Source organism: Neopsephotus bourkii, unplaced genomic scaffold (genome assembly GCF_033783945.1).
Source record: "Neopsephotus bourkii isolate Nb327-2 ecotype Australia unplaced genomic scaffold, CSIRO-AGI_Nbou_v1 NB_1292, whole genome shotgun sequence".
In the NCBI taxonomy this organism is placed as follows: Eukaryota; Metazoa; Chordata; class Aves; order Psittaciformes; family Psittacidae; genus Neopsephotus; species Neopsephotus bourkii.
The window spans coordinates 10,529,146-10,542,816 of NW_026901776.1; the positions used below are offsets into that span (position 1 = coordinate 10,529,146).

The following is a 13,671-nucleotide window of genomic DNA, read 5'->3' on the forward strand; positions in this document are numbered from 1 at the left end:
GCCATTCTACTGAAGGTTTATAGATGGCTACAGCTGTCCTCTTCGGATTAAGCAAATTTTGCATGAAAATATTCCAGCCAATAACAGAAACAAAATGCTAATCAAGGACTGCATCAGAAATACTACATAACTGGAGGGGCAGGGGAATAAAGAAGTGCAGGTCTTTGTTCTTTTGTTTCGTAAAAAGTAAGGCAAGTTTTACATTTATCCTTGCATTTATCCATCATAAACCTCTATTTTACAAAAATGCATTTAAAAAAAGGGCAGTTTGAGAAATTTTCTGATGAAAGACACTTAAGTCTTCACATTGTGTTCATGTGTGTTTGTGGAAACCTGCTGCAGTGTGCCCAGCTGGGATTTGGATAATACTTACTGATTTCATGGTCTGCAACAAATTCAGTGTTTTGCCTTTTTCCTCCATCCTTCTGGAAACTCCCCATTGCTCTCCCAAACTACCTATACTGAAAGGAATGTCCCAGGTTTGAGGCTTCAGTTTTCACACAGCAAATTCAAAAATAAGGATGCAAAAGGATGTTAAGCCCAAATAAGGCTGGACCTAAGCACATGCCCCTTTTTCCTTACCAAGGCACACTGAGGCCAAGCCAACATTGCTCACGTGACTCTACAGAAATCCATGATCAGGTCTTTGGAAATATTTATTATGTTTTTGTATCTTAAGTGTGTAATCATGAACTGTCTTGTGGCCACATCAACAGCTTTAGTTCTTAGAAATTAAATCAACCACGCAATTGAGCCCTTGCGAGAAAGCACTGAAGAATTTAAAGCCACTGTTTGATCAGAAATCAAGGAGCTGTAAGGTGATACACAGTGAATTTTGAGGTGCGGTATTTTTTGCAAATTGAATCATCATATCTGAATTAAGTTTGTTCTCATTTTTAACCCTTGCTGTCCTGCTGATAACCTCTTTCCCATAACAGCTAGCTAACAGCATACCTTATTAGTAACTTCCCAGACCAGATGTGTGAAAAAGTAGACTAAAGGCAAACTATTGCAATTAGAGAATGAATTAATTCTGCAATAAACTCTCAAGTTTTGGAACAGTTTCTAGTTTAGGATGAAATTTAAAGTCAAGTGAGACTTAGGTGGTAAGAGCCCATTACAAAAAAAAAAAGTAAATGAATGGAGCTGCACTTCCATTCTGCAGTAAAAATAGGTGTTACTGTTTCCTCTGGAAAAAAGTGATAATTTGTAGGGATATTAACCTCTTGGAGGCATGTCAATATTTTTACAGCATTCACTGTTTAAGACTTGCTTATGCATGATGTATAGCATGGGCAGTTAATTTTCCTATAAGTCATAATTCATAGGACAAACAATGTGAGGGATATTAATGGAAAGAGATCAACAAGGTTATTTCCTTTTTGTGGTTTTCTGCAGAATTAAATAAGTGAAACTTCATAATTCAGCAAATTAGTTAACTGGAATTATTTTGTTATTGCAGAACTATATGCTAAAGCTTACCTATTTGTGATATGAACAGATTCTATACCTGAATGAACTAATGGTGCTTAACTTTATTTCTCCTTTCCTCTTATATGTGGTGGATGTAAATACTAGCAGTTTTGAAGAAGCAGCTGACTTCTTTACAGCAGATGGCAACTACAGAATTTAACAGTTGATATAGATTCCCCCCTCCCCATCACTTTCAGGACCAAATTCCAGTTTAATGAACTAGTTAATAAACTATTTTGATGAAAAGCATATTCAGTGCTTTACCAGCATCCCCTTGCTCTTGTGATTAATGCAATTATAGAACTGTTTCCTTTTCACTTTCCCAAGTTTCACATAGACATGTTTTGAAGACAAATTAACTAAAGGTTACTGCTGCATGAGAACTGCAGCTGTTCAGCAGATGCTGAGTGTCCCAACTTTTCTTTGGCTGTTTTTATTTCTCATTTTGAAATACAACCTATCAGACTATTTCATAGTTTTCAGTTATACAGATTAATTTTGAGGGCTTCTGAGTCAATATGATGGTAACACACTTTTCCTTAGTTGGAAGCGGGGAAAGTATTTCAAGAGCTTTTCTGTTACATCAGCTGAAAATAAGACCTTCGAATAATCTGTAATAGCAGATTAGGTTTCCTTCCTATCTGACTACATGCATGGTGACTAATGTAGCCAACTCCCCTTTAGAAGGGTTTTGGAAAATGCTGTTGCCCCCCTTTTAGAGATAAGAAAGTGGAAGCAGAAGAGTCAAGAGCTTAATCAAGCTCTCACACCAGTTGGCGAACTATGTTAGGCAGGATTAGAACCAGACAGTGTTTACATGAGACTATTGCAACAGAGTTGGTACCAATTGCATAAACAGATGCTAATCCATGTAGCAGTGAGTTTCCAAAATAATGTATTTTGGTTTAGTTGAAATTGATTTAAGCAGATTTACATTAAAGCAAAACAATCCTAGTGTCAACAAAAACAGTTTACTGAGATTCATTAACTAGATGGGGAGGGGTTGGACCATACCTTCGAAGTGTTGCAATCCTGCCCCCCGGCCCCCCATCCCCATTTAAACAAGGCCTCAAGCACCAGAAGCAGCAACCCAGCAATCTAATTAACCTTCAGATTTTCACTCACTCATAAAAAGGTGTAAATTGGAATATTTAGACAGAAACGCCTTGATACAACACACAAGTAGTAAAAGAGGAAGCTGAGTTTCATTTTAAACTTCCCCCCTACCCTCACGCTTTCAGCATATAAGAATAGGTCTCTGTAAGCAAAGTTTTCAAGTTTGCATTACCTGTGTTTTGATTTGTCCTAATGAACTAAAGAGGCTTCTCAACTCAGTGAATGAATTGCAGCAGTAAGTAACACTGCATTAAGCAGCATATTATGCTCTCTTCCATCTATAGCCATGCATAAAAACAAGCTTCAGAACAAGAAATATACAAAAAGTCACTTTGCTAGAACAGCTTAAGAACTATTTGGGTTTGCTTCTCAGTAGCTATGACCAAAATGTTACAGGCTTTTGGGTTCATCAGCATTTTTGTATTTCACCCCCCAAATTTTAATACAAAATGTTATTGCTTCTCTGAAAATATACTAGAAGTTTCTGACAAAGTGGGCTGGTAGCACAAGTGAAAAAAAGAGGGGGATAAAAGTGAGCAGGTGCTGCTAAAACAGCAGCACCAAATCAATGAAGCAAAATTGAAAGTAATCAGACTTGGGTGGAGCAGTAGACTTTTGAACTACAGAACAGGAGCAAGACAATCACATTGTTGGCCATGAATTTTGGGGTAGAACCTTCACTAACTCACGTTGGTAAGCCAAACAAACAAAAAGTTTGTGGGGTCAACCAAAAACTTTACATAACCTCAATCTAGTCTCTCTCCCTGTATTAGTCCATCAGACAGCAGGAGGAGGAGGCAAGGCAAGGTAGGCTTCCAGTGTCAACATGGACAGGGATGCTTTGTATGAATGGCAAGGTGATTAGTTTATGTTAAGAGGAGCAACAAGGGGACAAATACTTTCAAATAAATAACAGAATAATTTGCCTAGTTTATCTTGTTTCTTCTGCAGGGTGAGTGAATTAAACTGGCAATAACATTGGTCTGCTGGTAAGAATTGCCTACACATTAGATTATTTGCTAAACACGGTTGTGTCAGCATACACACAACTCCCATTTTTACAGGGATTGTATAACATTAAAAACTAAATACACACAACATGCTACACTGGAGTATGATCTGCTATTTTATAATGCTCTGTGGCATATTACAAAGTACACAGAAGAGGCTTTCTTCCCAAAAGAGCTTCTAATCAATAAATTTGACAAGAAGCAGAGCAGATACTGCTTCAATAATTCTTCTTTTCAGTCCTGTATCACATTGGTTCCTGGGCAAAACCTGATGGCAAACAAGTCATTGGATATGTCCTGTAGACAGTGTTTTGAATAACTGAAAAAGCAAGTTAAGTAAACTGAAAATCCTGTCAATTTTAAGATTACCAAACAGTGCACACTTTCAGATTCATAAAGTTTCCCATATATTTGCAGGCCACTCCTAAACACTTAACACGAGTCAAGTTAAGGCAAAGAGTAATTTACAGCATTGACATGTGGCAGGTAATTAACAGACTGCTCTGTCACTTCTTAACCATCCCACCCCTGCAGATGTATGAAAGTCAAACCACTCTGTTATCTTCTTGCTATTGTATTAAAGGGAAGAGGGATCAAATGGCAGGAACACTATAGCTGCTGTCTTCTGTTTGTTACTCTTCTCCTTCCTAGCCTGGATTTCCTGCAACTGACATTTCTAACCATTCAGCAGGCTGAGACAGAGGAAGCACTTGCACATTGCTAAATACAGAACCCGCAAGATTAAAAGCTGCTCAGCATATAAGAAGGTCAGTCACCAAAACCACAGAAAAGCTGTAGTTACCTTAAAGTCAGATGGTTTTCTTAAGATGCACAAAACTCAGCTTAAAGCACCTAGTCAATGTCTAGTGTGAAACTACTTTACTGAAGTGTTTCTCTACTAGCAAACAACATGCGGCCAGCTGTGGGGACATTTGTCCAAATAACCTACTGTCCTAATTGTAGCAGAGATGAGCAAGCATTCTTAAAACACATGAAAATAAAGCCAAGGCATGCTCAGAGTGTGAACTATATTTTACTGCTTTTAAACATACAATAAAGACATCTATGCTCATTTCATTAATCAATTTGACAGCTTTAGGACCCTGCAGAGACTATGTAGCACTTCATAAAAAGCAGTTATCCTACAGTCACAATCCAGCTATGATACTACCTTGAAAATCTAGTATTACTATAACAAATCATGTAGAGACACAATAAAGGTAGCAGAAAAAACAGTAGCTACAACAGAAGCAACTTCAAAGTTTTTCATTCTTCCTCTCACTTCTCTTGCTGCCTTCTCTCTAACCCCCCCCCAAAATTTAACTCTGAAAAATGCAAGTATTATTTTAAGAGGGTAAATTATTAGTGACACAGATAAAAAGCTTTCAGAGTGCACTGATAGCTATAAGAAAAAGTAGTTTTTCTAAGCATGAATTCCAGTGCCCTTCAAAAACCTTCATGCCAACAAGGCAAGCATTGATTACAGAACTGCCCTTATTCTGCAGTCATGTACACACCACAGCCTGAAGCTTGAAATTCAAACTCAACTGGCAAGTTATCATAGTTCAACTATTTAGCTTGATTCCAATATATCTGCATTACAGTCTACGAAGCTGGTTAGCAGCGGCTGTAACAGCTGAGCATGCAGTAGGTTGAGGGTTCCAGTCAGACTGATGCAAGAAAAAACAAGGGAGAAGTCTCAGTGCCACCAATGAGCTTGATTAGACCCCTTCTGTTTTTATACAGCTGCTTGGCTCCAAACACTTCTCCTGCTTCCTTGGTGCCTGGAAGAGGCTCATCAGCCTCATTTCCCTCACAGGCCAGATCAAAACACTTACAGCTGCTGTTTCTCTGACAGATCACACATGACTCTTAAGCAACTTTCCTCCAAAGCTTTGTGCTCCTTTGAGGGGGCTGGGAGTAAAAAAAAAAGCAGCAATATGAGCACTTCCATAGGCTACACAAATGCAGGTAACATTTGGAGGTAACATACAGAAGTCACCACTGATGAATTTGGTATCTTAGCCAAGCCACCAAGACTACTGTACCGTATATATGTTTTCTATCTCAGGACCTTCACAATCATTTACAGAATTGTCTTCAAGTTCCATTAGACATCACCCATTTGCTGTCATTATCTGACAATCTCATTACTTAAAGCTGAAATATTGTTAAATAACTGTCATCTTTGTTGTTAAGGATCAGAGTTCAGAGACCTGTGATAGGTCTAACTGGGACTTTTTTGCACCTGTTGCAACCTCAGAGACACACAAGTCTGGGTTTTATTTCTCAGCAGTTGGAACCTACTTACACAATATTTGTAAGATGCCAGCACAGAACAAGGTCAGTTTAGTATTTGCCAATTTGCTCAATCACGATCCATGTCTACCTTTCACCAAGGCAGAAATATAGTCCTACAGATGGGCTGATCTATAGCTATTGATCCCAAAACAGGGGTTAACAAGGCAGGTCCATCACAAGAAAAACTACGGCTAGACCTATTGTAAGAAAAGGAGCTTGATTTCAGATTCAGAGGCTATCATATACAACCTAGTTTCTAATTCGCTTCTCATCATTCATGTTTCTTTCTCTTAAAACAGTGTACAAGGCATGAATGTAAAACATTTCAGCAGCTACTTTGCACTTAATGATGCCTTTGATCCCCTGGAGTTCACACAACACAATGGAAAAAAAATATTATAACTTCTTTACTGATTTGATTGTAAATAGAGCTGCTAGGGCAAGGCATGCCTAGGAGGCATCTCTCCTGCCTACAATTAAAATGTTGGCAAGTACATAACTAACATAGCAATATCTAAGAACACTAACATAAAGACATAATAACATGGGTGGACACAAAAAACTGCCAGTCTGAAGTTCCCTGCTAAAGAACTTGGTGTTTAAAGGAAAGATATGGTAACTAGAACCAGCAGTGCTGTTGAGGAACCTAAACCAGAATGAGGACAAAAAATAAAGATGAAGTTATGCCTTCAAGCCTAAGCCATCCCTTCAGTAAACAGAGCTAGTAAAACTGCAGTGTCTATTGCATACCTCAATTTAAGGGCTCAATCTACATCTAAGCATGCTTCTCTTGAGAACATCTGTAGCAACATGAAAAGCTTCAGATGGGGTTTTAATTTAGATGAAGAGTGCAACTCTTCCAGTTGTACCATGACCGTGTTTTGTTTCATACTACAGGGAGGCTTAGAGCTTATGAGCTGATTTTGGACTAAACAAAACCTTAGAAGAAATTTAATTACTTGCTCATAGGCATTCAATCCATAGGATCATAAAGAGTCAAAATCCCTGCAAATACAGGCACTGTGATCAGCAGGTCTACAGCACCAAAGCACAGACATATGCTCACATGCTCCCCTGCTAATCAGACTATCATATGCCACTTACAGTCCAGCCTGTTTCTGCCTCTATGTTACTATGTTGACATCTACGTGGAGTACTGGCATGAAATGCGATTGCTCTGAAGGTCAACGGCATTCAGAGAAAAGCAAAAAATAAATTGTGTTTAATTAGTATTAATAGCCAAACAACAATTTGTTTTTTAAGAAGGAAATCTGCACAAAGTCATAGTTGCACTGTACCTTCACTAGTAAAAGAAGATATCTTGCAATAACCATAAACATACTATGAACCAAAGCAGGAGTTCCAAGACCTTTCAGGACAAGAAGCTGTTGATAACCTGCAAATCTTGCATACCATTACCTCTAAAGCAGAACTTGCCAGAAAACACACCTAGTAGCAGAAGGTAACATGTCAGGTAATACAAATCTTCTGTCCTAAAGTAACAAGACAACATATGACAAGCACTCAAGGAGTAAGTACATTTCAGGAAAAAAGAAAAGCCCATGGGCTTTCTTTTGCAGGAAAACTTCTGATCGACTACTATTGCTCCATCAGCAGAGACAGTTGCACTGCATGCATTATCAGCTTTGTTTAACTATGTTCCAAGAAAGTTTAAACAATTTAATGGTTAAACAGGAAGGAAAAAAAAAAAAAACCCACAAAAAAAAACACACAGAAAAAAGAACGTCTGCTTACATTTGAGTTTGCATGTAGAAGCACACAGGCAAAAGCTGTGGTATAACATAGTACTGCCTGTTCTAAGTTTTCTTCTTCCAGTGTTGCAGTGGCAATATCCGTAAGACAGTCTGAGATGCCACAGAGAACTCGGGGCAGTGGTCCTACATTTTTCATCTCAGTTCATCCCTTCTGAACTTTGTAGGTGCATAATTAAAGATACCTGTTTGAAAAATCTAGCGATACCTATTTCTCAGGCATAAGCCTAAATTTGCACCTTAAAGATTTATACAAGGTGTATTAGATGTAGTTAACAACTCTGCAGTCAAATATTTTCCATTGGCAGCCACCTGTCCACATCTGATAGCTGCTCAGCTTTACTGCATTAAGCCCATACAAAAGTCTTAGTCTTGAAAGACAGCTTATCTGGCATTCCAACAAAGGAATACCCTCCACGGAAAGGATCAGGAAGTTAAAGACCAAACAAACAAAGCCTAGTACTTTAGAATCCCTGAAGAACATGTGGAAAGACTACAAAAAATTTGTTCATATTAACTTTACACTGGAAAAAAAAAATAACAATCATGCTACAAAGCATAAGCAAAAGCCATAATTTTTTATTAAATATTGAACTAACAAAAATAATTTAAAACCTAGCTCAGGTTTTTAAGAAAACTGTAGTTTGCAGACTCTCCTAAGAGTATTGCACATAGATTCAAACCTTGAAGTATCAGCTTGTAAGTAAAGAATTATGGGAAAAAAGTGCTCAGAATCAGAGAATATTTTTAAAGTTTCGTAATATAACTGACAAATTCCAAGAACAAACAAGTCTAAAAGCAAACTTCGGCATCCTCACACAAACCAAAATCCTGTAAATGCACCTGTTGATATTTGTGAGTAGAGAAGACATCCTGACTTAAAAAAACAAAGGGGAAAAATTACTATTAAGCCACTGGACTGTTACTTCCTTTAGCATAAATGCCCTGTTTGCCATGTATATCCCAGGAGAAGCTTTCCTTAAGTCTTCTAAATGTTTGTTCACAGCACTGGGCTTTAGATCTAAACATTTAGGTTTCTGAAGTTCTCTCTGAGCCCTGTTTAGAGTCTCTATGCTTTCAAATGAAGATCTCAAGTTTTTGTTCTCATATCCAGTATGTTTGTCTGTGTCTCCTAAATGGAGCCAACAACTTCTCTTTTCATTTTATTGCTCTGTTTTAAAGTAGCCATTTTCACTCATCTTCAGATTCTTCATTTTCTTGTCATCACTCTTGATGCTTATCAATAGGAAGTATTTGAGTTTTTGATGACTCTGGTCACCAGTAAAAGGGATTTCCAAGTAAATAAGATGTGGCCCAGTGCTGGCTAACCTTTGCTCATGTGAACAGTAAGGTGAAGGTCAAGAGGGCTCCTCCCTGCATGAATAGCTCCTTTATCATTAAGCTGATGTTTCACAATCAGGATGGAGTAATAAAGAGTAAAAGTAAGGAACTGAAGAAGAGTGAAATGACTGAACTGCCTTAACATTTGCTTTACTCTCCAAATCTCATTCGTACAACACTGCAGGCAAAGGTGTCATCACTGTCATCTTCGTCTTCTTCCCCTCTTCCTAAAGGGTCCTAGGGCTTTGTCCCACAGCATCAAGAGGCAAAGACAAGCCATAGATTTTTATTAAGACACAGATATTACACTACTTTTAAGGGTCCACAATGCCAATATATATGGCAGTCACACTACTATTAAAAATGCTTATTTTTGTAGATATTCCAGTGTTATAAGATATTTTGTTCCAAGGTAATAGTACTTAGTGAGGAGAGATTACATAGTTCCTTGTGCCAACGCATGGTTGTGGCTGAGTGCCTTTGGAGGCCTGCATAAATGCTCATGTGAAGCATTTCAGCCACATTTTCATTTAAGAAATCAGCTTTATCTGGAAGAACATGGGCAGGCAGCAGCTATCCTATACACCATTCAGAGTAAGTCATCTTTACATAGCATTACTGCAAGAAGAGTTTAAGTGCTTTCTCTACTACTTATACTAATAATAACTAATATAGTATTTAAAATAATCAAAAGCAAATGGATTCTTCACATAAGAGACTTTCTAAAAGCTGTTTTTAACAAGTTTATTTTTAGGCATGTCTCAGGACTGGGGAAAAGGGCTTTCTTTTTAGCATATGTTACCATTTGAATTTTCTGAAAGCGTACTAAACACGTTTTGATAAACATTTATTGGAGTGTATTTCTACTGTAAAGTATTATGAAATCTTTATTACAGAATACAAACTCTAGACAGTATTTGACCTAATACAACCCACTTCATAAATTACTTGAACTGTTGGTACAAAGATACTAGTTTTGTACGTTAATTGAGAATCTGTGCCAATAACCTACTTATCTTTTTAGTGGTTAAGATGACACTACAGATCTTTGTAGCCATTCCACACAGAGTTCCCATTGCACTTACACCTAACATTAGGCTCATACGAATACACAAGCTAACCTGGATGGGGAACAATGGCAAGAGAGATCAGTCTCTGAATAACTCAGTCCTTGTCACCTTTCAGGCTGCTTCTGGAAACGGAACTGTTATTGCTAACACAACATTTCTTAGCATCCTTGCATTCTACCAACAACCATTTTAAGTTTTATAGTTGGTGATATTTGTAGATCTTTATCCAGTGAGTTTTAAATGGGGATATTAAAGAAAGCATCAGCAAAGTAATAGCAAAGGTCAATGTGGCTCTGAAAAGGCACGTGTCAGCGAGGATCTCAAGCAGACTGAGAGAAAAGGCTCTAAAATAAAGACTAAATTTAAAAATAAATAAATTTAAAGAGACAAGAGCAGAAAAATGAGTCAAATAGTTAAAAATCTTATGAATAAGTTTGAGTAGTCCTTGGAAGAGGCTAAAGAAAGACGTTCACAGGAGCAAAACAGAGGTGGGGATGGGGATGCACATTTTCAAATCTACAACATTCTAGATGTATTTGGAGATTTAACATGAGACCGGGATCATTGGGACTTGCCAAAAGAGAACATATGTTAGCAATGTGCTAAAGATTCAGCAGAAACCGACAGAAGCAGCACAGATAGCGGTTGAGGATGGACAACTACAGACTTTTTCTGATACACTTTAGAGTTCTCTCAGGATAAAATCCTGATGTCCTTACATGATTTCCCCCATCCCAGCGAGCTTCAGCTGGGCTAGATTTCATCTTGCCATCCTCCTCTACAAGAAATGCCACTCTCTTTCAATCACTTCTCATATAGAAGTTGAATAAGAACAAGAACAAAACTACAAGTCTGGAAGAAAACAGAAAGTGAAGTTTTCAGAAAATTCCTTCTGCCACTTCGGGATTAATTGGGATAAGGATCACAGGAAAACACAACAACTACTGATCCTTTCATACCAGTATGAATTTCATCCTAATTTCAGCCAGAATCTAGATTTACATTTTGTCTGCAGCAAGTTAAACATGCCAGGCTTAACACACATCCCAATCCAAATAAGGGTCTTTTCTTAAGGATATGAGAACAGGTTTGGGATATAACCTAGAATAAGATTTCAGCAAGATTCCAGGAAAACCCTGCTCAGAAAACCCAGCATGTTTCATTTTCCAACATCCCTTTATAATTTCAAGATTCTATCCAGCCGTTCTACTTTATACCACGAAAACGCATTTAATAGGGTACTAAGATGGTAACAGGAAGAACAATGCCACCAGAAAGCTCTGCTATCTGGAGCAGACAGAAAGCAGCCACCAAATGAAGAAAGAATTTAAAACGCACACTCTTAGGATCAAGAACTCTTCTAAGCTTTCACAGTATTGATCACACTAATACAAGTAATGAGCCATTTCCTCAGTCTTCTGGATTTTAGCATTGTAGTAGACTTAGTGACTTTAAATATAAAATAAAAATTTAAAAGAAATCCAAAATACAATGACCAGAAGATCTAGTCAACATAAACATCTCTGGAGTAAAGTCCCAAATGACTCATTCTCACCACTGGAGTCCCACATATCTGAGCAAGCTGCTTTTTTTATGGCTCACCATTTCTTGTCATCACATTTTGATGGATGTCACATCCATAAGGAGGCACTAATCAGGTTTATACTGCTCTATGATTTAATACACGCTATTAATTAATTATTAGTTTTGAAGAAGTATTCTGCCAGATGAGTAAGACAGGACAATTATCAACTCCTTATGGCTTGGAAGGAAGTAATTCTCCTAAAATCAGAATAACCGCACGAGAGTTGTGTGCATCCCTCCACGCAAGACGATAACCCCAACTGACCTCGGGACCCGCACCCAACCCCCAGGCACATTTTTAGGATTTAATATGAAAATAAAGTAAAAAAAGAGAAGGGGAAGGACACCAGACCAAACAGCACAGGATCAAGACTGGCTTCGCCTCATAACACAAGACCCATTGAGGCAGAAGAAACCACCCCATGTGCTAAAACAAGAGCTGCATTCACGGCTACCGGAGGCGTTGCGGGTGCACACTGCGTGCGTGAACCCGCTCCTCCAGCCCCAGGACCAGCCAGCAAAAAACTGAAATCAACCCCGACCGCCTTCACCACTTCTCGGGGGAAGAGGAGGAAACGCGGACCTATTTAATCACTCTATCATTAAGCAGTTAGGAATAACTGAGAGGTTTCTCTGCGCTCCCGCTAAAAGGGCAGCTTTTAGGCACCGAGCTTTGTGGGGACGCAGCTGCGGTGGGGTGCTCCCGGGGAGCCGGCCGGTTCTGCAGCTCGCAGCTCCCCTCCCTCCCGTCCACCGCCCCAAGGCGCAGTATTTTCCGCTCCGAGGCGCCAGGCAGCACCTGCTGCTGCCGCCCCGCACCCCCCGGGCCCGGCTCCGGCGGCGCCCGCTGTACCTGCAGGATCTTGTCCAGCCCCTCTTGGCCCAGGCAAGGGAACTGCTTAAGCAACTCCGTCTTCTGCCGCTTGTAGTCGTCAGTAGCCGAGCGCCAGTGCGGCTCTTCCAGCACCTCGAATATCGCCGCCCCGATGGACAGGTAGAAGATGATGGCCGACGTCAGTAAGGGGCCCCTGTCCACCATGGTGCCAGTGGGAGGACGGGCTGGGGCGGTTGCCCCGCGCTGCGGCCGTAGGTGCCCGAAGCCGCCCTATCCTTCCCCTGACAGCTCTGGCTTCCCTCGCCGTCCGCCGTGCTGCCTCTCCCGGCCTCTGCCGCGTTCCCTTAGTCTTCCACACTCCCCTCCCACTCTCTCTTCTCCTCCCTTCTTTCTTTCCTCCCTCCTCCGCTCCCCCGGTCTTCTCCCCTCCCTCCTCAGCACCAATTTGAATTTGGTGCTCTCCCGCTTCCTCCCCCTACCCGCCCGCGCATGCGAGGCTGCCGCCAGGGGAAAGGCCGGCGGGGCGCCCCGGCACCCGCCAAAGGTTGGCCCCGCCCCACGGCTGCGGTGAGCGGCGGTTGGGTGCGGTCACCACCGTCGGTCGCCCGCGGGGGTCCGCCTGTAAGGGAGGGGAGCGTGGTCGCGACCTCCGCTGTTCCACCCCTGCTGTGGGGAAGAGTGTGTGGCGGCCGCTGAGGTGAGCCCGACGCCTTTCCCCTGAGCGGGTGGTCCCTGCGCACGGAGCTGTGCTTCGCGCTCCGTGTTTTGCCTTAAGGGAGACGGGTTGACATCCCTCCGTTCCCTCAATTTGCCAGGTTCAGTGGAATTTCTCGTTTTCGACGCTGGAACGCTATGAAAGGAGAGCGGTGGCAAAGCAGAGGGGGAAGGCAAGCAAGAGCTCTGAGAAGAAAAAGGGGGGCCGTTGGCTGGTTTCCCCCATCCCCGAGATTTCCACAAGCGTGTTACAGCTCCTTCACAGCAGGGACTGAATCTGCCTTTCTTCATGCATTTTGTGCTTTCAATAAATGCTACTGTGCATGCCTGTGTGCGTGTTTGGGAGCAAGGGAGAAACACTGGCTAGTTATTTTCCACAGGATGCTCAAAACCCCATCTGGGCTGAAGCTGTGTTGAAGCTCACCCCGTTCATGAAGCCTTTCCTAGGAGCTGCT

The 13,671-nt window shown here is 40.7% G+C and overlaps 1 protein-coding gene across 1 annotated transcript in view; it reads right to left on the reverse strand.

The window, feature by feature from the left end:
• The window catches only part of KCNK5 (potassium two pore domain channel subfamily K member 5), a 34,404-nt gene extending 21,507 nt beyond the window's left edge, over window positions 1-12,897 (reverse strand). The window contains exon 1 of the mRNA XM_061365986.1: window positions 12,521-12,897. Within this exon, the coding sequence (XP_061221970.1) occupies window positions 12,521-12,706 (186 nt within the window). The 5' untranslated portion in view covers window positions 12,707-12,897. The remainder of the gene's footprint in view (window positions 1-12,520) is intronic.
• Window positions 12,898-13,671: the final 774 nt, after the last annotated feature.